Raw genomic sequence first — 23,848 nt, forward strand, 5'->3', positions numbered from 1 at the left:
TGTCAGTCATGTCTTCTTAGAGATGCCAAGATGATATTACTCATGTGAAAATTTTATCAGGGGAAACACCTGTGGGAGAGAAAATGTGGAGGGAATCTTTAGACTCAATGCTGAACTGACCCCAAGTGAAGGAGAGGGAAGGTTAGGTGGAAGAAAATGCCTTGCATTCTAAGGATGGTTTGGCAAGGTCATTGTGGGTCCTTGAAGTAAAGTCAACAACCATCAGAGAAGTCTCAGGTCTCCCAGGAAGGGCCTGACTTAGTATCCCTGTCAACTCAAACACTGGCAGGGAGCAGTCAGTGGGCAGTGTGGCCTTAGAGCACATGTAATGAAGGATTTCAGGGCCTAGAACTGGGACCCTTTTCACTTATACTCCCTGTAGTTGGAGATCTATCTGTAAGGCACATTCTAATGTTCACCACAGCCAGTTACCTCAGCCCTGTAAGTCACACTTTCCTCCTCTGTAAAATAGGGAGAATGATAGAGACTTCCTTCTAAGGTTATTGTGAGGCAAGAATATGTGAAGTGTTCAGAATAGAAAGGATTCTTCTTTTTCCTCTTCCTGTTCCTCCTCCACTTAGCTTTTTCTCAGCAGTAGCTATTTTAGATCCAACACATAAACCAGAAACATCCTCCTCTGGTTTACTAAAACAAATCACAGTCTTTTGTAAAGTGTTACTAAACGTGTGTTCCATGGACCGGTACCATTAGCAACATCTGAGAGCTTGTTAGAAATGCAAATCCCAGGACCCCATCCTGGACCTACTGAATCAGAATCTCTGGGGTAGAGCCCAGAAATCTGTTTTTTAAGATTAGTGTTCATCCTTGTGCACACTAGAGTTTGAGTAACACCTCTCTAAACAAATCATTCTTAATTCTTCTAGGGAGGAAAAAGGAAGAAAACAGATAAGATCTCTTCAAAAACAGCTACTTAACGTCAAAAGAGAACGGCAAGCTGAGGTACAGGTAAGAATTACCTGGCCAACACCAAAAGTTACTGAGCTGAAACAGCTATGTAAAAGCCATCTTCCTTCCTTCCTTCCTACCTTCCTTCCTTCCTTTTCTTTTTTCCTTTTTCTTTCTCCCTTTTCTTTTTTTCTTTTCCTTCCTTCTTTCCTTCCTTCCTTCCTTCCTTCCTTCCTTCCTTCCTTCCTTCCTTCCTTCCTTCCTTCCTAATAAGCCAAGACCTTTATTGATACAGCAGGTACTTTTCAATGAACCCAAGAGAGGCCGTCTTCTCTGGGAAGATGGGATGTCTGCACAAACCCTTGAAGTTTTACTACTTCAAAAAAAAATAAGCTCTCCCTTTTACCACAGCCCTTAGATCTGTACCTGCCCACATCGTCCCTCCCCCATTTTAAATAGGCAGAGCCCACAGGTACACGTGACCAATGCTAGCCAGCCACTCCAGTAGACAGTTATGTCAGTTCTGTGTTACTTGTGGACAAAGGCATAGACTATCAGAGCTTGCAAAGGATTTAGGAAACAGACGATTTCTCCCTCCACCTTGAAAATAAAATACACTTCAGCCGATGCATGTCCTGAAATAGTTTAGCTGGGAGTCCCTAGGAAGGTGGTCCATTGTCAGTCCCTTCTTCATCAGCCTGTGCATCCAAAATTCTCCTCAAGGTCACATGAGTCATTTTTTGGTTGTTTTTTTGTTTTTTGTTTTTTTTAAACAGTCTTTCTTGCTGTAAGAACTCTAATGGAGCCTCATCCTCCTACTGCTAATACCTTTTCATGCCACTGGAATAACACTGTACTGCTGTTTTCTGTGGGCCTTTATAAATGTACTTCATTAGCAAGTCAGTGTCATTTCTGTCCAGTGACTGCACAGCCTGCTCGATTTCACTGCTCTTAAAATTTGTAAGCACTTTCAGCACCATGCCCTGGGCTCATTCCTTCACGGCTTATCTTTTCCTGGCTTATTTTGGATTACTTGGTTTTTTTTTTAGATTTTGATTTTAATTTACCTAATGGCCTTTTACCTATACCTCTTTGTATTTTTTAGATATATAGTTGCTCTAGGGATTCCTTTTAATAATCTCTTTAGCATTAATACTGCACCACTTCACATAAAATGTAAAAACCTTGCACTCATATAGTTCCACTGTTCCCCTCTTCCCCACCACTCACCTTTATTCTGTCATACATGTTACACATATATACATTATATATATTACACAAGACACAAGACCACAAGACAAAAAAAATACGTTTTTTCCCTTAATTATTGTGCTTTTAAAAATTAAGAAGAAAATAATTGTCTTACTTACCCTGATATTTATCAGTAAGTTTCCATCTGGTGTCATTTCCTTTAAGCTTAAAGAAATTTCTTTACTATTTCTTGCAATCCATGTTTGCTGTAGACGAGTCCTCTTTTTTTTTTTTTAATTTTTTAAAAAATTTATTTATTATTTGAGAGTGAGAGAGAGAGCATGTGGGAGGGATCATGTGGGATCTCATGACTATGAGATCATGACCTGAGCCAAAACCAAGAGTTAGAAGCTTAAACCGACTGGGCCACCTATGTGCCCCAACAAGTCCTCTTACTTTTGTTTTTCCCAGGTCTAAGGCCATACCACTCTGAAAGCACCTGATCTTGTGTTTTACCTAGAAATGTGTCTATTTTGCTTTTGTTCTTGAAAGACATTTTCAGTGGGTATAGAATTTTGGGTTGACAGATTTTTCTTTCAGTACTTTAAGGATATTCACTATATTTTGACCTCCATTCTTTGTTTTGAGAAGATAGCAGTCATTCAAATCATTGTTTTCCTGTATATAATGGGTTCCCTTTTGGATTTCCATTTTTATCTTTGATTTTCAGCAATTTCATTATACTGTGTTTAGATGTGATTTTCTTCCTATTTATTCTGTTTGGATTTCGCTGTAGATGTGATTTCTTCATATTTATTCTGTTTGGGTTTTGCTGAGATGACTGAAAATGTAAATTTGTGTCTTTCACAAAATTTATGAGATTTTCAGCCCTTATCTTCCCCCCAAAGTTCTATACCCATTGAATATATCTTTCAAGAACAAAGACAAAATAGAGCCCTAACAATCATGACCATGCAATATTGTAAAAATCATTTGAAGTGCTTCCTCTTTGTTTTGATTACTGCAATTTGTGGTACCAAAGAGTATTTATAAAACAGGGGGAAAATACTCGCTGTCCTCTGTTGTAGTTATACATTTATAATATCATGTATAGTTAGGCATTACATTTGAAGGGTTTTACTCAAAAGAGATCTGTCAAGACAATGAGGTGTATGGAAACCTCATTACAAAAGGAAACAAAAGAGGAAATTGATACAATTGAAATGGGAATAGTTCAAATGGAAATGAAAGTAATGGGTGGAATTGGAGTCTGAAACTTTTGAAGTTTGGACCTGATTATATTTCATCTGTATCTTAGAATGGGTGACTCTGTGTAGCTCAGAGCTTAGAGTTATTCAGAGACTGTTACAGAATCAGCCACTGTTCTTGGTCACAGACAGACAAACAAATATATATGTTAACTTAATACAGAATTGTATTTTTTTCCAGTGGCTTCTGTCACTTTAATAGACCACATTGCAATTTTCCATCCAACCAAAGCAGCAGCCCAAGGGGTAACACAAGTTCCAACTTCTCCAGACAGTAGCTTCCAAAAATTCCAGGAACCATACTCTCATCTCTGCTTTGTGTTCAATTATGAAAACGGACACTACCATTAAAATTCTTTGGCTTACAGTATTGTGGCAGCCATCAGAGCCTTATTAACTATAATTGGTTGACTGCTTCTTTCCATTTCTAAATCATGTTCCTCTGAATTCAGATTAAAAGTACAGATCTGAAGGCAGTTTTGGGATTTCTGACTAAAGTTTGGTCTGCTACAAAAACCCACAAATATGGTGCATCAGTCCACAGACCTTGATCATGGGGAAGGCTGCAGATGCCATGGACAACCACGGTTATGCTGGTGGGTTGTGGTGAGGGCAGATCTTTTCTTAGTGAGAATCTTAAAAGGCATTCATATAACTCATGACAATTGGCCTGTAACCCACTGCTTCTAGGCTGCCTCCTTTTTGCATACCAAGAAGATGCAGAAATGGAATTGTATTTCAGTTCATTTGTTAGTGTGCCTTGATCATGATTTTACCATGACTAGACTGTCAAGATTTTATATCTTCCTCTGTTTCCATACTTTCACCATAGGAGGCCACAAGTTGTGCAGAACAGTAATACAGGAGGGAATAATCAGAGGCCCACAGCAACAGCATTAAAACCAGATGCCTTTTACTTGGCACGGTATAATTGTAGACCAATGTTGTATGACCTTATCAAGTTACATAATGTAATACCTTTTGCTTGCCATAGGCAGAAACTCCTAGAATTTTAACTCTGCATTTCTGATCTTCATATTATTACTCTAAAAGACTTAATATTCAATTTGATAAAGAAAACTGACGAGAACATTTTCTTGAGTTTTTGAAAGTATATTTTTGTACGGATGCTATTTAATGAATACTTAAGTGTTCAACACTGTTAGATTCTGTGAGAAACAAACGCACAATTATTTATGTGGCTGAGGTTTTCTGGAAAAGGTTTTATGGATTTAAGTCGTGTATAAGCAGGGTCTCAAAGAAAGTCTAAGTGGTTAAATAGGTATAAAGATAACGGCCGATGAAGAAGTGACACCATCACATTTCACTTTAACTCAAGTCTTCCTAGAAATCCAAACTTTATTGTTGACTTCCATACAGTTTGAACTAGAAGGGAAGAAAAAAGTGAAATGGGAAAGAGGAGAAGGGAGGAGAGTGTAGAAAGAAGGGAAGGGGAAAAAGTGAGCCAAAAAAGAACTCTCTTAAAATTAATTTAATGAACATTTATTGAGTAGCTAAGTTGCATGAGGCACTGGCAGGGTTTTACAGTTGAGGAAAGTCTTAAGGTTAATTGCCCACAACTTTTAAGAGACTAAAAAGCACTGAGATGTGTTATCAGCTAGGCCTTGTAGCATATTCTCTGCCAGAGATACTCATCTCTTTGGAGTGGCTTTGATACAGGTGGAATAACTGCTCTATAATTGGAATGATTCCATAGAGTTACACCAAGAAGTCAGACAAGATGACCTGAAGAATTCCTTTCTGACTAATTTTAGGGGCCTATGAGCCTTTATTTTACTTTTAAAAAATGGGTTTTTTTAAATTACAGCTTATTTTCTTTTTTTCTAAGTGTTGATTTTTGAGAGAGAGAGAGGGAAGTGTGAGCAGGGGAGGGGCAGAGAGAGAGAGACACAAAATCTGAAGCAGACTCCAGGCTCTGAGCTGTCAGCACAGAGCCCGATGTGGGGCTCAACCCCACAGACCTGCCGAGGCACGCGGAGGGGCCTATGATCCTTTAAACTGTATTTGTTTTTTATTGTGGATGATCTTGACCGATTTCTGCTTTGTTTCTTTCAATACTTAGAATTTACTCTGCCCAGCTTACGTGGTAAGACTAAAATTGGTTGGTATTTAGAGAAACCGAGATCTCTGATAAAGCACTGCATTTTGATTACTAGTTGTGTTTGCTTGCTGTGCTGTCAGCTAACTGATCATCTCTCTGTGAAATGACTCATGATGTGTCTGATTCTTTTCAAACAATGAAATGTTACGCCCCGACTAAAACCTTCCCAAAACTTCCCATGGCACTTGGAATACAATTCAAACTTAATAGCGCCTGAGGTCCCGCATGGTTCCTTCTTACCTACCTCTCCAACCTCATCCTGTCCCACTCTCAACTGTTGCTGGGATAGTCTCTAGAGTTTTCTTTCAGTCCCTGGGATGTATCCAGGTTTTTCGTGCCTCAGGACTTGGGCATTTATTTTTCCTTTTTCTGAGAATCTTCCTTGACCCCACTTTTCATGTGACATACATACTTACCCTTCAGGTGTCAGATTTAACATTCTCTTCTCAAAGAATTCTTCTTATTTATTTTTTATATACATGTATTAAAATGTACATATTTTACATTTTAATGTAAATTAAAATGCACATTTTAATGGGGCAGAGAGAGACAGGGAGAGAGAGAATACCAAGCAGGCTCCACCCTGTCAGTGCAGAGCCCAGTGTGAGGCTACAACTCATGAACCATGAGATTATGACCTGAGCTGAAATCAAGAGTCAAGTGGTTAACTGACTGAGCCACCCAGGTGCCCCAGAGAATCCTTTTTAGACCATCTAATCTAATGTAGGTCTCCTTTATTATTTTCTCTCATGAGAAAATGTTGCTCTATTCTTTAATAGTGTTTTGCACCTTAAGAAAAGTTTACATACCTTGCACCTTTAAAAACGTTTTTGCTTTTGTTTTTAAAATATTTTATCTTTAAGTAATTCTGTACGCAATGTGGGGCTCGAGCTCACAACCCCAAGATCAAGAGTCACATGCTCCACCAACTGAGCCTGCCACACGCCTCAAAAAGTTTTTTAAAAAAGTATTTATTTATTTTCGAGAGAGAAAGGGAGAAAACACAAGCTGAGAGGGGCAGAGAGTGAGGGGGACAGAGGATCCAAAGCAGGCTCAGCACTGTCAGTGCAGAGCAAGGCTCAAACTCATGAACCATGAGATCATGACCTGAGCCAAAGTCAGATGCTTAACTGACTGAGCCACTCAGGCACACCCAAAAAGTTTGTTTTTAATCACATCTCTATCACTAGATGGTAAAGTCTATGAGGGCAAGGACCATGTCTATTAGATCTCCACTGTTTACCTTAGTATGATACTGAATGAATTTTTTTTAAAAATTTATTTTAAAGAGAGAGAGAGCACATGAGTCGGGGAGAGGGGCAGAGGGAGAGAGAATCTTAAGCAGGCTCCATGCTGAGTGCAGAGCCTGACACGGGGCTTGATCCTACAATTCTGAGATCATGATTTGAGCTGTAATCAAGAGTTGGACCCTTGGGGCACCCAGGTGGCTCAGTTGGTTAAGTGTCCAACTTTGGTTCAGGTCATGATCTCACGGTTTGTAGGTTTGAGCCCTGTGTTAGGCTCTGTGCTGACAGCTCAGAGCCTGGAGCCTGCTCCAGAATCTGTGTCTCCCTCTTTCTCTGCCCCTCCCCTGCTTGTGTGTGTCACTCGCTCTCTCTCAAAAATAAACACGAAAAGAATTTTAAAAAAGAGTTGGACTCTCAACTGACTGAGCCACCCAGGTGCCCCTGAATATTTTTTAAATGAATATTGAAACCTTAAAATCGCCAAGCACTTTGTGACCTGCAAAGAATTTTCATATATCCTCCATTCAATTTCTTATAATCACTTGCTAAGATATACCAGGCAAGGCAGATGTTAATGCTTTTATGTTATAGAAGGTAAGACTTAGAGAGTTTAACTGACTTGGCCAGGTTGCCATAGCTGTTGAGGGCTTGCATGGGAAGACAGTTCTTTTGATCATTTAGATCAGTGCTCTTTCTCCCACAATGAGATAGTAATGGGAAATCTTTGTAGATACAAAGATATATACCCAAATAGTGTACTTAGGAAAGAATCTCACAGTCCTGGTGCTAACTTATCTTTCATTTTCATTTATACTATCCCTGATTATTGGCTAACTTTCCTGTAGTGAGATGGCAGAAAAATGGATCCAGTTCCTTGTTGATTTATAAATACAGAAGGTAGGCTTTAGCCACTGGCTGAACTGAATGGAAGTAGAATGTATTTTAATTTAGAAGCCTGGTCTTACCTCTACAGAGTCGGAATGAATATATTGCTCACCTCAAGGACCAGTTGCAAGAGATGAAGGCAAAAACCAACCTGGAGAATCGCTATATGAAGAGAAACACTGAGCTGCAGATCTCCCAGACCCAGAAGAAATGTAACAGAACAGAGGAGCTCTTGCTAGAAGAGATAGAGGTAATCACTGCTACATTAAGAATGAACACAGTAGGTGGCATTTGGGCTGTCACTCCTCATACCGCTTCACCTAACAGAGGAGGAAGGGCTCCTCTGTTGATCTTTGCTCTATCTTTCCTGCAGCTCTCACATTTGAGATTAAAAATGAAAACAGAATGAAGCGCCCCAAAACAAGATACTTATTGTGAGTTTTTGCTGCTGCCTTCTTTACCCAACAAGTACCTTTTATCCCCCATTAAGAAATATAAAATCAGGGCTCCTGAATGGCTCAATTGGTTAAGCATCTGACTTCCTCTCAGGTCACGATCTCAGTTTGTGAGTTCAAGCCCAACATGGGGCTCTACGCTGTCAACTGCAGATCCTCTGTCTCCCTCTCTCTCTCTGACCCTCCCCTGCTCCCACACACTCTCTCTCCCTCTCTCTCAAAAATAAATAAACATTAAAACGTATATATAAAATCAAGGGGTGGCTCAGTTGGTTAAGCTTTCATGACCTTTGATTTTGGCTCTTGTGAGATTAAGCCTGACACAGAGGATGGGGCCTGCTTGGGATTCTCTCTCTGCCCCTCCCCGACTTCTGCACACACACGCATGCTCTCTCTCTCAAAATAAATAAATAAACTTAAAAAAAAGGAGAAAGAAATATAAAATCAAGCGTGCTGAGATTCATTCAAACCTAAATTTTAGAGATGGGAAATCCCACTGGAAAAATACCAGGAGAAACAAACAAGGGGTAGACCCTCATTAGAAAAGGAAGACTAAATGACTAAAAGAACAATAGGTAGGTGAGAAGGAGCAAACATTAGTAGTGTCATCCATGTTCAGGAGGACTGCTTTCTCTGGTCCCTCACTTATTTGAAAACTTCCTCGATGGGTGTGGTATATGACTCTGACTGCAAACTTCTTGCAGTCTGGAATTTCCTTTTTGAGGCCTAAGAACACTGTGCCCTTGAAACATTTTTCTCTCCTTAAATGACATCACTTTCCAAGCAACTGGATTATGGTTCTTATGTCCTGGACACTGGCATGTGTTCAGCATAATGCCCAACACATGGCTCAGCACCATCCACGAACACAAATTGGGTTAAAGGGAACTGATTTATTGCCCCAGAGTGATGTGGTAGGATTCTTGGGACTCCAGTTGGTAAAGAAAACCTGAAATACTGTCACAGCTACAACTCTAATCTTGAGAACTTCTCATTCCAAACCCTACTGGCAAGAATTCCTGATATTGGTTTATTTTCACAGAAACTAAGGTTGAAAACCGAAGAAGAGAATCGGATTCATATGGAAATTGAAACATTCCTTAGAAAGGAGCAGCAGGTAGGTCACCAAAAGTTTTCTGTCCTCTGATTTATTTGTGTTCCACTTACAAAAAAATCAAGGGTGGCAAAAAAAATCTTTTTAAGGAAAGAAAAAATTTTTAAATGTTTATTTATTTTTGAGAAAGAGAGAGAGACAGAGTGTGAGAAGGGGAGGGGCAGACAGACAGGGAGACACAGAATCTGAAGCAGGCTCCAGGCTCTGAACTGTCAGCACAGAGCCTGATGTGGGGCTTGAACTCATGAACCGCGAGACCATGACCTGAGCCTGAGGCTTACTTAACCGACTGAGCCACACAGGCACCCCGGAAAGAAATTTTTTAAGGAGTAAAAAATCAACCATAATTCTACCAGCCTAGTGAATGAATTGTAGCCCATGTCTTGTCTCACAGTTATCCATATGAATGAATATTTTATAAAGCTGTAATTTGAGTACAGGTTAAATATTTTATCTTCTGCCTTTATCATTTAGCATTATAAAATTTGCTCCTAGATTCCTCATAGTCATAATTTTAAAATAAAATTTACTGATTTTTAAAATTATAAAAATAACATACTCCTAGTTGAGGGAAGATTTTTTCTTTAATATGAAATTTATTGTCAAATTGGTTTCCATACAACACCCAGTGCTCATCCCAGCACTTTCAACAATTGCCAAATCATGGAAAGAGCCTAAATGTCCATCAACTGATGAATGGATAAAGAAACTGTGGTTTATATACACAATGGAATACTACGTGGCAATGGGAAGATTGTTTTTTAATCGTCAATCGCTTTTTCACTCATTTTTTCATGTTATTACATTATCTTCATAAAATAATTTAAAATAGTTTTATAATGTTCTACTGAATGGTCATGCCCTAGTTTACTTATTACCCTTTATTTGGGATATTTATATTATTTCCAAGGTTTCATTATTATATATAATGCAGTAATGAAAGCTTTGCCCAAATAACTGTTTTCTTTCATTGCAATTATTTACTAAAGGTGAATCTCAAGTATGAGAGTATTATGTCAGAGAGACTAGTATTTTGTTTTGTTTTTTTTTTTGTTTTTTGCCTCTTGTTTTATTTTATTCTTTTAAAGTTTTTATTTAAATTCTAGTTAGTTAACATGTGGTGTAATATTGGTTTCAGGAATAGAATTTAGTAATTCTTCACTTGTATATAACACCTAGTGCTCACCACAACAAGTGCCCTCCTTAATGCCCATCACCCATTTAGCCTATCCCCTGCCCACCTCTCCTCCAGCAACCCTAAGTCTGGGTCTTTTATGTTTTCTTCCCTCTCTCTTTTTTCCCCTTCCCCTATGTTCATATGTTTTGTTTCTTAAATTCCATAGAAGTGAAATCATATGGTATTTGCCTTTCTCTGAATGCCTTATTTCACTTAGCATAACACACTCTAGCTCCATCCACATCATTCCAAATGGCAAGATTTCATTCTTTTTGATATCTGAATATTATTCCAATGTATACATACCACATCTTCTTTATCCATTCATCACTTTCCGTAATTTGGCTGTTGTTGATAATGCTACTAAAAACATTGGGGGTGCATGTGCCCCTTCAAATAAGTATTTTTGTATCCTTTGGGTAAATACCTAGTAGTGCAATTGCTGGGTCATAGGGTAGTTCTATTTTTAACATTTTGAGAAACATCCATACTGTTTTCCAGAGTAGAAAACACCAGTTTGCCTTTCCACCAATTGTATAAGAGGGTTCCCCTTTCTCCACATCCTCTCCAACAAATGTTGTTTCCTGTGTTGTTAATTTTAACCATTCTGACAGGTGTGAGGTAGTATCTCATTGTGGTTTTGATTTGTATTTCCCTGATGTTGAGTGATATGGAGCATCTTTTAATGTGTTAGCCATCTGGATATCTTCTTTGGGAAAATGTCTATTCATATCTTCTGCCCATTTCTTAACTAGATTATTTGTTCTTTGGGTGTTAAGTTTGATAAGTTCTTTATAGATTTTGGATAGTACTCCTTTATCAGATATGTCATTTGCAAGTATCTTCTCCCATTGTTGCCTTTTAGTTTTGCTGATTGTTTCCTTCTCTGTGCAGAACCTTTTTATCTTGATGAGGTCCCAGTAGTTCATTTTTGCTTTCGTGCTTTTGTTTCCCTAGCTTCCAGAGATGTGTCTAATAAGAATATGCTACATGTGAGGTCAAAGAGATTGCTGCCTGTGTTCTCCTCTAGGATTTTGATGGCTTCCTGTCTCACATTTAGGTCTTTCATCCATTTTGAACTTATTTTTGTATATGGTGTAAGAAAAGTCCAGTTTTCCCAACACCAATTGTTGAAGAGACTGTCTTTTTGCCATTTGGTATTCTTTCCTGCTTTGTTGGAGATTAGTTGACCATATAGCTATGGGACCAATTCTGGGTTTTCTCTTATGTTCCACTGATCTATGTGCAGAGACTGGTATTTTGGGACTCTTGATAAATATTGCTAATACGTTCTAATCTACACTACCATCACTAATGTGAATTGCTGACACTAATTTCAAGGTATCCTCAACCACACTAGACATTTTACATATTTTTAAAGTGCTAATTTAATGAGTTGTCTTATTTTGCTTCCTTTTGCTAATAGAATTGACCATTTTTTCATATATTTACTTATTCATCTTATTTCTTCTTGTGTGAATTATATGTGACTGAAATGGTTTTAATTAATAATTATAATACTAATAATCAACTAAGATGTGTGGAGTTTTTCAAAATATCTCTGTTGGATAAATAAGGAAAAAAGATTCAGTCTGCCTTTGAGAAAGCTAATGGATTTTCAGTAAACAGTTCCAAATTTGTGGTGAAAGAATAGAATTTATAGATTCTATCTCACAGGACTTTACTGAAAAAAAAAATTGGTAGGCTCTTAGGAACAGGGTTTTATGCCCCAGCAATTTAAGATTATGTACCATGGTGGCACTTGGGTGGCTCAGTCAGTTGAGTGTCTGATTCTTGATTTCGGCTCAGGCCATGGTCTCCCAGTTTGTGGGTTCGAGCCCCACTTTGGGCTGTGTGCTGACAGTGTGGAGCCTGCTTTGGATCTTCTCTCTTTTCCCCTTTCTCTCTCTCTCTCTCTCTCAAAAAAAAAAAAAAAAAAAAAAAAAGAATATGGATCTCTCTCTCCCCCCTCTTTCTCTTTCTCTCTCAAAAAACAAAACAAAACAAAAAAGATTATGTGTCATGTTACCTGTTCAACTCTTAGATGCATAGCTAGCACGTGTTTAATAATCAGATGAGTTGGTGGATAAATGGATAATGGATGGATGAAGTCAGTGTTTCCTAGATATTCAGCCCAATAACACAAGTAATATATAAATACTTTTCAATTAAAATTTGAAACAGCACAGGGTCACCTGGGTGGCTCAGTTGGTTGTGTCCAACTCTTGATTTCGGTTCAGGTCATGATGCTACAGGTCGTGGGTTCAAGCCCTGTGTCAGGCTCTGAGCTGATAGCACAGAGACTGCTTGGGATCCTCACTGCCCCTCCCCTGCTCATGCTCTCTAAATAAATAAATATTTAAAAAAGTAAATAAAATTTGAAACATAGATTTTAAAATGTGAAAGCTCTCTTAATCACTCCTCATTCCAAGATTTCTTCCACATCTTTTTCTTTCATATACATACTTGTGTATGTACCTAAATACTTACATGTTTTTAGTATTTATCCTTCTATTTATTTATATTTGTGACATAAATGATATTATAGTATATATATTATTCCAGATTCTGGTTTTTTTGTTTTAATTTACTTTGTCTTAATGTTTCCTATGAAGTACAACTGTTATATAATATCCCATAGAGGGGACATATCAAAATTTAGTTAACCATTCTTCTGACCGTGGACTTCCAGGTTGTTTCCAAGTTTTGCTATTATAACAATGGTAAACATTCTTATATGTCTCTAAATGCATGGTGTATGGAAGGGCTATTCATTTTTGCATATTGCTGTAGATTCGTTATGTCCTCTCATATTAGTTTTAATGGTTTTTCAGTTGATTTGTTCAGATTTTCTAGGTAGAAATCTTTTTGACTGCAGTCAAATATATGTCTGTTTCCATTTTGTGGCTTATTGTATAGCTAGAGTGTCAAGTGTAATGTTGATTAGTAGTAGTGATAATGGGCACTGTTTTTCTATTCTTGGTTTTAATGGTATTTCAGTCAGTATTGCACATGAGTTCATGGGCATGCCACATTTCTCATGTGCAAGTTAGGGCATTCGTTGGGAAATAATGGGGCCCCAAAACTTGGAATGGGACTATCTGGATGAATTCAGATGTAATTGATAATCTTGTACCCCCAAGTAACTCAGCCTGCCTTACCAGTGGAAGTAGTCTGCCCTCCAGGGTCTGAGGAGATTAGTTTTACTTTCCCTGAAAATGCTGTGGTAATAACTTCATCTGAGGCAGATGCTCACTCTCAAGACCCAGCACAAATCACTCCTATTGTCCCAGGATCCATAACTAGAGTCAAATCTCAGCAAGTTCCAGGGATACAGGTAACTCGGATAACCATAATTCAGAAGGAAATGGCTTATACACCTGACAAATTACGAGCCTTTGCTAATATATATTGGCAGAAACCTGGGAGACATGTTTGGGAATGGATTCTAAGGGTGTTAGACCAAGGAGGGTAGAATATAATGCTAGATTGAGTCATGTTCCTTGATATGGATATACTTACTAGAGATTGTGGATTCAGTGTGATAGCTTGTGAAGCTGGAGGTGACTTTTAACAGTTGCTTTAAACTTGGATTCAACAATGGCCCACATTTAATGAGGTGGAGATGCCGGAGCTTCCCTGCTATGATTTGGAGGAGAAATAGAAATATCAGAGTGAATTTGTGTGATCTACAAATCTGTCACTGAACACCTATCTATACCTGTAACGAGTTTCTGTGAGACATTTCTTCCTAGAAGGCACTCCTATACGAAGGCATTGAGAAATACATTAGTGAGGGGAGCACCTATGTCCTCAGAAAGGTCTTTGGTTGCTTTCCTGTGTAGGCCAGGTAAGATCACGGGTGATGTCATCATTGAAATGGCTTCTCTGGTTTCAGTGGGGTGATGGGGCCCTGGAGTGCCAGAGGACATGTGACAGCACTTCCCTGCTAAAGACATGTGAACACATTTACCATGAAGGGTAGCAAGGATATACTGGAAATCAGAATGCCTTTGCCCATAGGGATATTTAGCAATGGCTAATTAATCGTGGTATCCCTAAGAGCAAAATTGGTGAGTAGCCTGATAAAGAATTACTTGATGTATATAACAGAAGAAAGTCCAAGTCTAGTAGCCAAAACCCTGATTTGAACCACCACAATGAAGAGTCATGGTTTTTCCTCTGATTTCCAGATATAAGTCAATTCAAAGACCAAAGCCCCTTAATTGAAGGGGACAGGTCCCCCTGAGGATGAACTCTGCAGCATTACCGCAGGCATAGACTGCGAATCTTCCTCTAAGCCTACTTACTCAAAGGGAACTGTGGCTATTTGTTAGAGTTACTATGCACTGGAAAAAAGAAAATATCCAGATTTTTTCAGATTACTGAGCATTGGCTTTGAACTGATATTAACTCCTGGGAACCCAAAACAGCACTCAAATGGTCCCTACTCAAAATGAGGGATTATAGTGCTCAGGTGATAGATGGAGTCTTAAGTCTGATGGACTCTGGGCCCACTTGTTCTGTGGATCCACCCTGTGGTTATTTCCCCAGTTACTGAACGTATAATTGGAGTAGACATACTTGGCAACAGACAGAATTTCCACATTGGCTCTCTGACCTATGGAGTAAGGGCCATTATGGTAGTAAGGGCCAAGTAGAAGTCTCTGGAACTTCCTCTCTCTGCCAACACAGTAAATCATAAGCAAATGCTGTGCCCCTGCCGCAACTGCAGAAATTAGTGCCAACAAAAAAAGACTTGCAAGAAGCAGAGGTAGTGATGCTTATCACATTCCTATTTAACTCAGCTGTGTAGCCTGTAGAGCTGCATGATCTTGGATAATGACTGTGAACTGTTTTAAGTGTAATCAGGTGATGATTCCAATTGCAGCTACACTTGCAGATGTAGTATCTTGACTGAAGAACTTCTTCAAAGGCCACTGGCATTTGGTAGGCACCTATTAACCTTAACTTGAACAAAGCCTTTGCCTCTAAACCAGTGTGAAAAAACCTCCGGAAGTAATTTGCTTTTACCTGGCAGGGCCAACAGTACACCCTCACAGGCTCACATCAGGGCCATGTCAGTTCTCCTGTTCTCTGCTATAATGTGGTCTGCAGAGATACTGCTTGCTTTGACTTTCTATAAAGCACTGTAGTTGTCCACTGTGTTATGTTGATTGTATCTGATGAACAGGAATTGGCAAGGACTTTGGATGCCTTAGTAAGACATATGAATGAGAAGGTGGGAGAGAAACTATTTTTGGTACCAATTTTGTAACATGGTTCAGTTAGGTGACAGAAACCACAGCAGTAATTTCAGCAGAGAACACTTAACAAAAGAATTAACTGATAATAAGGGACTGGCTACAAAGAAAGGATAAAAGAGAACTCTAAAGAACATCTTAGGGCTGAAGGACAGTATCCAAGGAAGAAATAAACAGAGATGTTTGCTTTGTTGCCTGGGGTCAGAGCAGGATCATAGCTAGTGGGATAAACCTGGCAAGCAGGAACTGTGGACTGATTGGTAAGCAAGAATCCTCCTGTTGTACCAACAAAACTTGTTGGTGAACAAGTGCCATAAATGTCCCACACACATGCTACTGCCAGCCCTGCCCCAGGAACAAACGATGAAGCACAGTGGAATCAAGGAGCAGCTCCCTCCCTCATGTCCCTCCAGCGACCTCTACTGACAAAATTTAGCATTATGCCAGCTGGCAAAAGAGAACTGTTTACAGCAAGCATCCAGGTTGACAAAACTGGCTGGTGAAGGATGCATTTTAGAGTTGAGAGGCAATAAATTGATAACTGGCATGAATGGGGATTGTATGAAGTGTACCCTGTAGGCTTATGGTAGATAAACGTTTATCAAGTTAAGGAAGTTTCCTTTTGGTCTTGCTGAGTTTGTTTGTTTTTTAATCTAGAATGAGTATTCAAGTTTTATGAGATGGATTTTTTTCATCCATTGAGATGATACGGGCTTTTAATTTTTTAATAAAGTAAAATATATTAATAGATTTATTGATGTTGAGTCATTTTTAAATTCTTGGGATAGGGACACCTGGGTGGCTCAGTTAGTTAAACATCCAACTTTTGCTCAGGTCATGATCTTGCAATTCATGAGTTTGAGCCCCGTTGGGCTCTGTGCTGACAGCTTGGAGCCTGGAGCCTGCTTCAGATTGTGTCTCCCTCTCTCTCTGCCTCTTCCTCCGTTCACACACAGACACACACACACACACACACACTCTCTCTCTCTCTCTCTCAAAAATAACATAAAAAATTTCTTTTAAAAAATAAATAAGTTCTTGAGTTAAACCTTACTTGTTCTTAATATATTATTCTTTTACCAGACTGCTAGATTGATTTGTAGATTTTTATTTTGTATTTATATATTCCATAAACAAGGTTGACCTTTGGATTTATTTTTTGGTGTTCTTTATGTTGCTATCAGTTATGCTAGTTTAGCAGCTTGAGTTGGGAAGCTTTCTATCTTTTTATGCTCTGAAACCTAAAAATATAAATAAAGCAAATAGTTTATTATCTGTTCCTTCAAACTTTGGTAAACTTTAGTCGTAGACAGTCTTGTCTGGGTATCATCTTCAAGGGGAGAAGTTTGGCTACTTTTTTTTTTTTTTTGCTATTGAATCCATTTATTTTTTAACAGGCATTTTCTCTGCTAGAATTTTTACTGACACTGACAGCAAAATGTGAGAGAGAGGCCTGAAGAATAAGGAAAGAGAAATCACAGTCAAATTTAAAAAGCTGCATTTTTAAAGATTATAGAGTTCAACAGGAATGTTTTTTGGTATTCTTATTGAAATAACTTCCCAGCAAATTGAAGCATGGATACATCTGTAAGACACAAACATCGCTTCCTCATTTTACAGATACGATTATAAGGATTACTACTGTTGGTTCATTCTCAGTAGGGTGTTCCCACGAAGCGGATTTAAGGGCAGAGAACATAGCAGGAAAATAGGGGATACAAGTTGGACCATACAGACTGAGGCTGGCTTAGAGAGGCTATTTCAGACCTCTGAGACCAATCTTTTTCTTTAGCTTTTTAAATTTTTTAAATGTTTATTGATGTTTTCACGTAAAGAGTCTCTTTTTGAGTCATTTTTGGTAACTTATGCCTTCCTAGAAATGATTTGTTTTATCTAAACATTCATTTCAAATTTATTAGTATAAAAATATGCTCCAAAGTCTCTTACAATTTAAAGTTTTCCTTTATTTCTATAGTTATCATTTTCATCTTTATTTTTAAAAAATTGTATCTTTTCTCCCTTTTTCTTGCTGAGATTTGTCAAACTTTTGACCATTTTATTGGTCTTCACAAAAACTATCTTTTGGCTTTATCGAGCAAATCTTTTCCCTTTCACAGTGGTTTTTGCTTTAATTTTCAGTAATTATTTTCTTATACTTCTTTCGAGCTTATGTTGCTAATCTTTTCTAGTTTCTTAAAAGCTCAATTCACCTATTTTCAAATTTTATTATTTTCTACTATACGCATGTAACCCAACATATTTTCTGACTACTGTTTGGCTGCAGTATACAGGTTTTGATACATAATGCTTACGTTGTCATTTTTTTCCAAATAATTTTTTTAAGTGTTTATTTATTTTGAGAGAGAAATAGAACGTGCATGAGCACGAGTGGGGCAGGAGCAGGGATAAAGGTATAGAGAGAGTCCCAAGTAGGCTCCGTGCTGTCAGCACAAAGGCCGATGCAGGGCTCGATCTCACAGACCCCAAGAGATCATGACCTGAGCCGAAATCAAGAGTTGGATACTCACCTAATTGAGCCACCCAGGTGCCCCTTCCCCTCTAAATAATTTCTAATTTATTTATTTCTCCCCAAAATTTTATTATTAGTATTTCCAAACATACACAGAGTTAAAAGAATTCTACAGTGACCACTCAATAGTGGTAGATTCTACCATTAACATTTTTTTCTTGCTTCATCACAGATCTATACATCCTTCCTCCATTAATCCACCTTACCTTTTTCACGCCTTTAAATAAATTATAGGCATTATAATTTGTTATTTCCTTAACCCATGAGTTATTTAAAAGTGTATTTCTTTTTTTTTTTTTTTTTTGAAGTTCACTTTGAGAGCATGCATGAGTGGCAGAGGGGCTGGGCAGGGGGAGAATCCCAAGCAGGCAGAACATAGCAGTTTGATGCAGTCATGTCTGTCTTTAACATCTTTCTAACCCTTGTTAACACATTTTTTAAAGTTTATTTTGAGAGAGAGAGCGTGGGGGAGGGGAAGAGAAAGGGCGCGTGAGAGAATCCTAAGCAGGCTCTGCACTGTCAGCGCAGAGCCCTATGGGGGGCTTGATCTCATGACCCTGAGATCATGACCTGAGCCAAAAGCAAGAGTAGAAATCAAGTTGGTTGCTTAACTGACTGAGCCACCCAGGTGCCCCTAGGCTGTCTTTCTATTGCTTACGGCAACACTTTGAGGTCTACACTCCTACTGTCTTCCGTTGTGGTCTCAGAATGTAAAACGTAAGAGTCGTGCCTGCTGGAATCTGTTGAGCCCTTATTTAGGCTTAATATATGCTCAAGTTACATGAATATTCCATGGGTATTTGAAAAGAATGTGTATTCTCTGTTAGGTACAAGTTTTGTATAAATGTCTAACAGTCTGTCAAATTCTTCATATTATTATTTTGATTTACTTGGGCTATTAATTTCAGAGAAGTGTGACAGTCTCCCAAGATCATTGTGGACCTGTCAATTTCTTATATTTCTAATAATGTTTGCTTTATATATTCCAAAATGGCATGAGTATAAAACTTCATAACAGTAATAATAGAGCATGTTTTTCTCAGTATAAAATGTTTTTCTCTTATTTAATATTTTTGGCTTGAGTTCTGTTTTGCCAGATGTTAACTGCCAAACCTGCATTCTTTTTGCTTTGATTATATAGTTTTAGCTGTGGTTTTTATAAATACTTCATAGATTGATTTTTAAAAATCTCCTATTTTGATAGGGAAATTTACCTCAATTTGTTTTTATTGTAATTTTTCATTTGTTTCTACTTACTGTTTCCATCCTCTGCTCCCTGCTTTTCAAGCTTTGTTGTTTCCTTCCTTTTGTTGGAATCATGGCATTTTTATTGTTCAATTTCTTGCTCTCTAGTGCAAACTTGTTATTTGCACACCATTTTCACAGTTTTATAATATCTGCATACCACCTGCGTTGTACTGTTTTGTACATAATTACTCACCTAAACAACTATATCAATTTATTTTCAATTAAGATTTTTGTATTATTACTATGAAAGAAAAACCAGTACCATTTGTCGCAAGTAGAAATCAAAATAAATAGAAGTACAATAAATACCAAATGATGTGATTACATTTTAACCAGTTTTTCTTGCCTGCCTGGAGACTCTTCTCTTTTTGTTAAAAAAAGAAAAAGGGGCACCTGGGCAGCTCAGTCAGTTAAGCGTCAAACTCTTGGTATCAGCACAGGTCATGATCTCACGGTTCATAAGATCAAGCCCTGGGTCAGGCTCTGGCTGGCAGCGTTGAGCCTGCTTGGGATTTCCTTTCTGCCCTCCACGCTCACTCTCTCTCAAAAAACAAAACAAAACAAAACAAAACAAAACAAAACAAAAAACTTAGAAAAAAACTGGGGCACCTGGGTGGCTCAGTCAGTTAGGCTCCAACTCTTAATTGTGGCTCAGGTCACAATCTCATGGTTCGAGTTAGAGCCCCAGTCAGGCTCTGTGCTGACAGTGCGGAGCCTGCTTGGTATTCTCTGTCTCCCTCTCTCTGCCCCTCCCTGTCTCTCTCCCTCTCTCTCTCTCTCAAAATAAACTTTAAAAAATGTGTTAACAAGAGTTTGAAAGATGTTAAAGACATGACTGCATCAAACTGGTATGTTCTCTTTAACTTAATCAGAATGATTAGTTGAATCATATTTTTTAAAAATCCCATGTAAGTGTACCACCTAAAGTCTCCTTCTTGAGGTACTTCAAGTATGTGACCTAGGGGTTTGGAAGTTATACATTCTGTGCTTGGAGTGGTAACCCTTAGCATTTGAACATACATATTTATACTTTACTCTTCTTCTTAAGTCTAGTTAATATCTGTATCTTCTTGTCTTTATTAAAGCAAAGCTTTCACTTACCTCTTCTTTTCCTCTTCTATGTCCCATGGTGAAATCATTCCTTATATGTTTCCTTTCTACAAATGAGAGAAGTGAAGCTTTAGAGAATTTAACTTATTTGAGTGCCAGAGTTGGGAGCTGAACCTAGGCAGTCTGCCTTCAGAACCTGTCTGTGCTCCTTCCATGAGACTACACTGCCTAATTTGGGATTTTAGTTACAGATTATGATTTAATTTTAAAAAGTATATTATGTAGCTTAAATATACATTTTATTGTTTCTCCCACATACTATCTCTTTCATTTTACTTGGCTAAAATATACTCTTGAGCAACTCTTTTAGAAAGACCAGTTATGTTCTTTCTTTCCGTCACATTTGAATGCAAGGTTGGCTAGGTTATAGAATCTTAGATTCACATTGATTAGTTTTTAGGAATCTGAAGACATTGTACCCTTCCCAACTGGTATTTACTGTTATTAATCAAAGAGATGTCTGATGCCATCCCTTATCCTTCAGAATTTTCTACCTATCTTTTATTCCTTTTCAATTTCCCTCATCCAGACACCTGGAAGGGCCTCTTCCCCGTTTTTAAATTGAGTAATCATATTAAATATACAAATATTAAGCATATAGTTTGATGAACATTTACATATATAAACTCCTGGAACCACCACCACCCAGATAGCACATTTACAACATTCCAGAAATTTCCCTCGTGCCCCCTTCCCAATCAAATAAAGCAAGCCACCCCTAGAAGGAGCCACGATTCTGACTTTTATCACGAGAGAAAAGTTTTGCCTGTTCTTGAACCTTATATAAATGATTTCATACAGTATATAAGGTTTTGTGCCTGGTGGGAGCCATGTTTTAATGTTCTTTCCAAACAGAAACTTGAGGAGAAGCTAGAGTTCTGGATGGAGAAATTTGATAAGGACACAGAAATGAAACAGAATGAACTAAATGCTCTCAAATCTGCTAAGGCCAGTGACTTAGCACACCTTCAAGACCTTGCAAAAATGGTAAGGAAACAGTCTCGATAGTGTAAGACTGAGCACCAAGGAGTAGGTGGTAGCCGAGTTATAGTAGGTGGGTACTGCTGTTTCTGGTGACAAAGTGGAGGTGTGCCTGTAAATCACTGAGAGGCTATCCTGTGATGATGATGGTAACAACATCGATGATGGGGACAGTGATGGCAGCAGCTAACACTTACATGGTGCTTGCTCTGTCCCAGGCACTTTACTAGTATTTCACATTTATAAACTATTTAATGCTCACAACAACCTCTTGAGATAGATACTAATTTATCATTTCTATTTTATGGTCTCTGAAGATAATCTGTAAATTATGATTTTTAAAAAGCTCTGATTATGGTTTCATCATTGAATAAATGTAAAATTTCCCAAATTTCTCTTTTAAAAGGTGGCTGCTGCTATTTGTATGCGTACATTCTAGGAGCTAAAAAAATTACATTATTTTGAGGTCACTAATCACACATCAAGTTAGTATTTCATTTTTATGCAAGACTATGCAAATTTGAATTATTCAAACTGAAAAAACGGGGGGGGGTACAATTATAAAGTTAATATATGAATATTTACCATTTAGGAATCCAGTAAACTTTTTTTTCTTTGGTTTATCTTTAGATTTGGCAAGCTTTATGTTCAAATTTTATATTAAAAGTGCAGGGCTGGCTGGGCCACACCTTGCCAAGACAGTCTTATAACCTACGATTAATGTCTACTTTTATAGATAAGGGAGTTTGAACAGGTCATCATTGAAGATCGGATAGAAAAGGAGAAGACCAGGAAGAAGACAGAACAGGATCACTTGGAACTCAAGAGCGTCTTACAGGTAGAAAGCCAGAACTGACATCTTAGGGCACCTTCAATCCCATAGCTGGCCTAACACTGAGGAACACAAAGTATCTCTCCTTTGTTATGAAGCATGGATGGGAGATCTGTAAGGAAGCATGGCTTTTTGTTATTATTGGAATTTGACTATAGTCCTCGGTGCAGGGAGAGAGCTAACATAGCAAAGGACACATCCCCACCTCTTAATCAGGGAGGAAAGTGGTGGTTAGCAGGGGAAGCTGGAGCTAGAACTTGTGCCCAGAGGTCAAATTTAAGAATACTATTAATAATCGAAACAGCTCTTGGAGGAGCCTCTTGTTCTTCTTCTTCTTTTTTAAATTTATTTTTTCAGGTAAACTCTGCCCGCAGTGTAGGGCTTGAACTCAAGACCTGAAGATCAAGAGTCACATGCTCTACTGATTGAGCCAGCCAGGTGCCCCTAGAGGAGCTTCTTAAAATTCTATTTATAGAAGTTAGCCCAGCCTATCTTCTAGGTTCTGATGAGCTATTTTCAAAAAAGGTATAGGGAATAAAGAGCAGTTTAGAAAAAAAAGATTAACATTAGTTTTATATGGACTTGTGAATATTAGTGATGTTGAAACTGGTAGGTCAGATTCTGGGGAATATTTTCAAGCAAAAATAACATCAGCTGGATCCAAACTGTTGTTGAGAGGATTGCCCTGCTCTCTGAAAGAAGTGTGTCTGCTGAGAGAGATCCTACAGTGTGTAAACAGTAGTTTGTGATGTATATTATGGGGTAGATTAAGAAAGTAAGCTTTAAAGTACATTCAGAACCAGGCATCCAAACCCAAATATGAGCTTTCCATTAGGAGAGTGTCAGATGTACAGTTAGCAAGGATTTATTGAGCTTCTATGGTGTTTCCTATTTGGCAGGATTCCTTGATTTACAGCAAAAATGTAAAGACTAGCTGAAGACCACCTTTGTTTTCACTAATGGATTTGCTTCCAGTTTTTAGGGCTTAGTCTGATTTTGAAGTAGCGCAGACTGTATTCAGAACAGTTGTGTCTATGACTAAAATATTCAAGAGAGCTATCGAGATCCTTTTTGGAAGAGGATCCCTTAATCAATCCTTTAACCAATCACTGAAGCCAAGAAATGCACCAGGGAGCCTATTGAAGCCATCTAAATTATCTGTACGTTTTTGACTGAATGCTTACTTTTGCCTGTGTCCCAGCTAACATCCCTGTTGGATCAAATGGTTTAGATGTGGGGAACTTGGCCGTTCATAAAGAGAAACAGTACAAGGGAGTCAAGTTTTTAAGTGTAAAGGAGAAGACTGGCCTTATCAGATTCCTTTTCTTTATTTTCAGTCCTTGAGAACTTTAGATTCTGTGGCTTAAGCTCTGGGTCCTGCACCGCAGGGCAGCACTGCTGTAGGTACAGCAGGCATGGCCGCTTCCATGTTTCAGACAGACACCGTTCTTCAGACAGAAGTAACTTTAGGAAAAAAACAACTCCCTTCTGCAGAAAGGATGCAGCTTATCAGGCAAG

At 38.2% G+C, this 23,848-nt stretch overlaps 2 protein-coding genes across 14 annotated transcripts in view; one reads left to right on the plus strand and one right to left on the minus strand.

Annotated features, from left to right (window-relative positions):
• IQCG (IQ motif containing G) overlaps positions 1–23,848 on the plus strand; it is a 55,432-nt gene that overhangs the window by 30,446 nt on the left and 1,138 nt on the right. For all 4 annotated transcript variants that reach the window (XM_053220992.1, XM_053220993.1, XM_015081545.3 and 1 more), the window contains 5 exons: positions 885–966; positions 7,708–7,869; positions 9,117–9,191; positions 21,373–21,504; positions 22,235–22,336. In XM_053220992.1, coding sequence (XP_053076967.1) covers positions 885–966; positions 7,708–7,869; positions 9,117–9,191; positions 21,373–21,504; positions 22,235–22,336 — 553 coding nt within the window. The remainder of the gene's footprint in view (positions 1–884; positions 967–7,707; positions 7,870–9,116; positions 9,192–21,372; positions 21,505–22,234; positions 22,337–23,848) is intronic.
• Positions 13,901–23,848, minus strand: part of LRCH3 (leucine rich repeats and calponin homology domain containing 3) — a 128,069-nt gene continuing 118,121 nt past the window's right edge. For 5 of the 10 annotated variants that reach the window (XM_053220990.1, XM_027061077.2, XM_053220987.1 and 2 more), the window contains 2 exons: positions 20,509–20,564; positions 13,901–14,007 (listed from right to left, as the gene is read on the minus strand). Coding sequence is in view for 5 of the 10 variants with exons in the window: in XM_053220987.1 (XP_053076962.1) it covers positions 20,550–20,564 (15 nt within the window). In the remaining 5 variants the exon portion in view is untranslated. Of the gene's footprint in view, positions 14,008–20,508; positions 20,565–21,269; positions 23,816–23,848 lie in introns of those variants that run through there. The other 5 variants (XM_053220988.1, XM_053220986.1, XM_053220984.1 and 2 more) reach the window with 4 other exon arrangements.

This window comes from Acinonyx jubatus, chromosome C2, assembly GCF_027475565.1.
Source record: "Acinonyx jubatus isolate Ajub_Pintada_27869175 chromosome C2, VMU_Ajub_asm_v1.0, whole genome shotgun sequence".
NCBI classification, from domain to species: Eukaryota; Metazoa; Chordata; class Mammalia; order Carnivora; family Felidae; genus Acinonyx; species Acinonyx jubatus.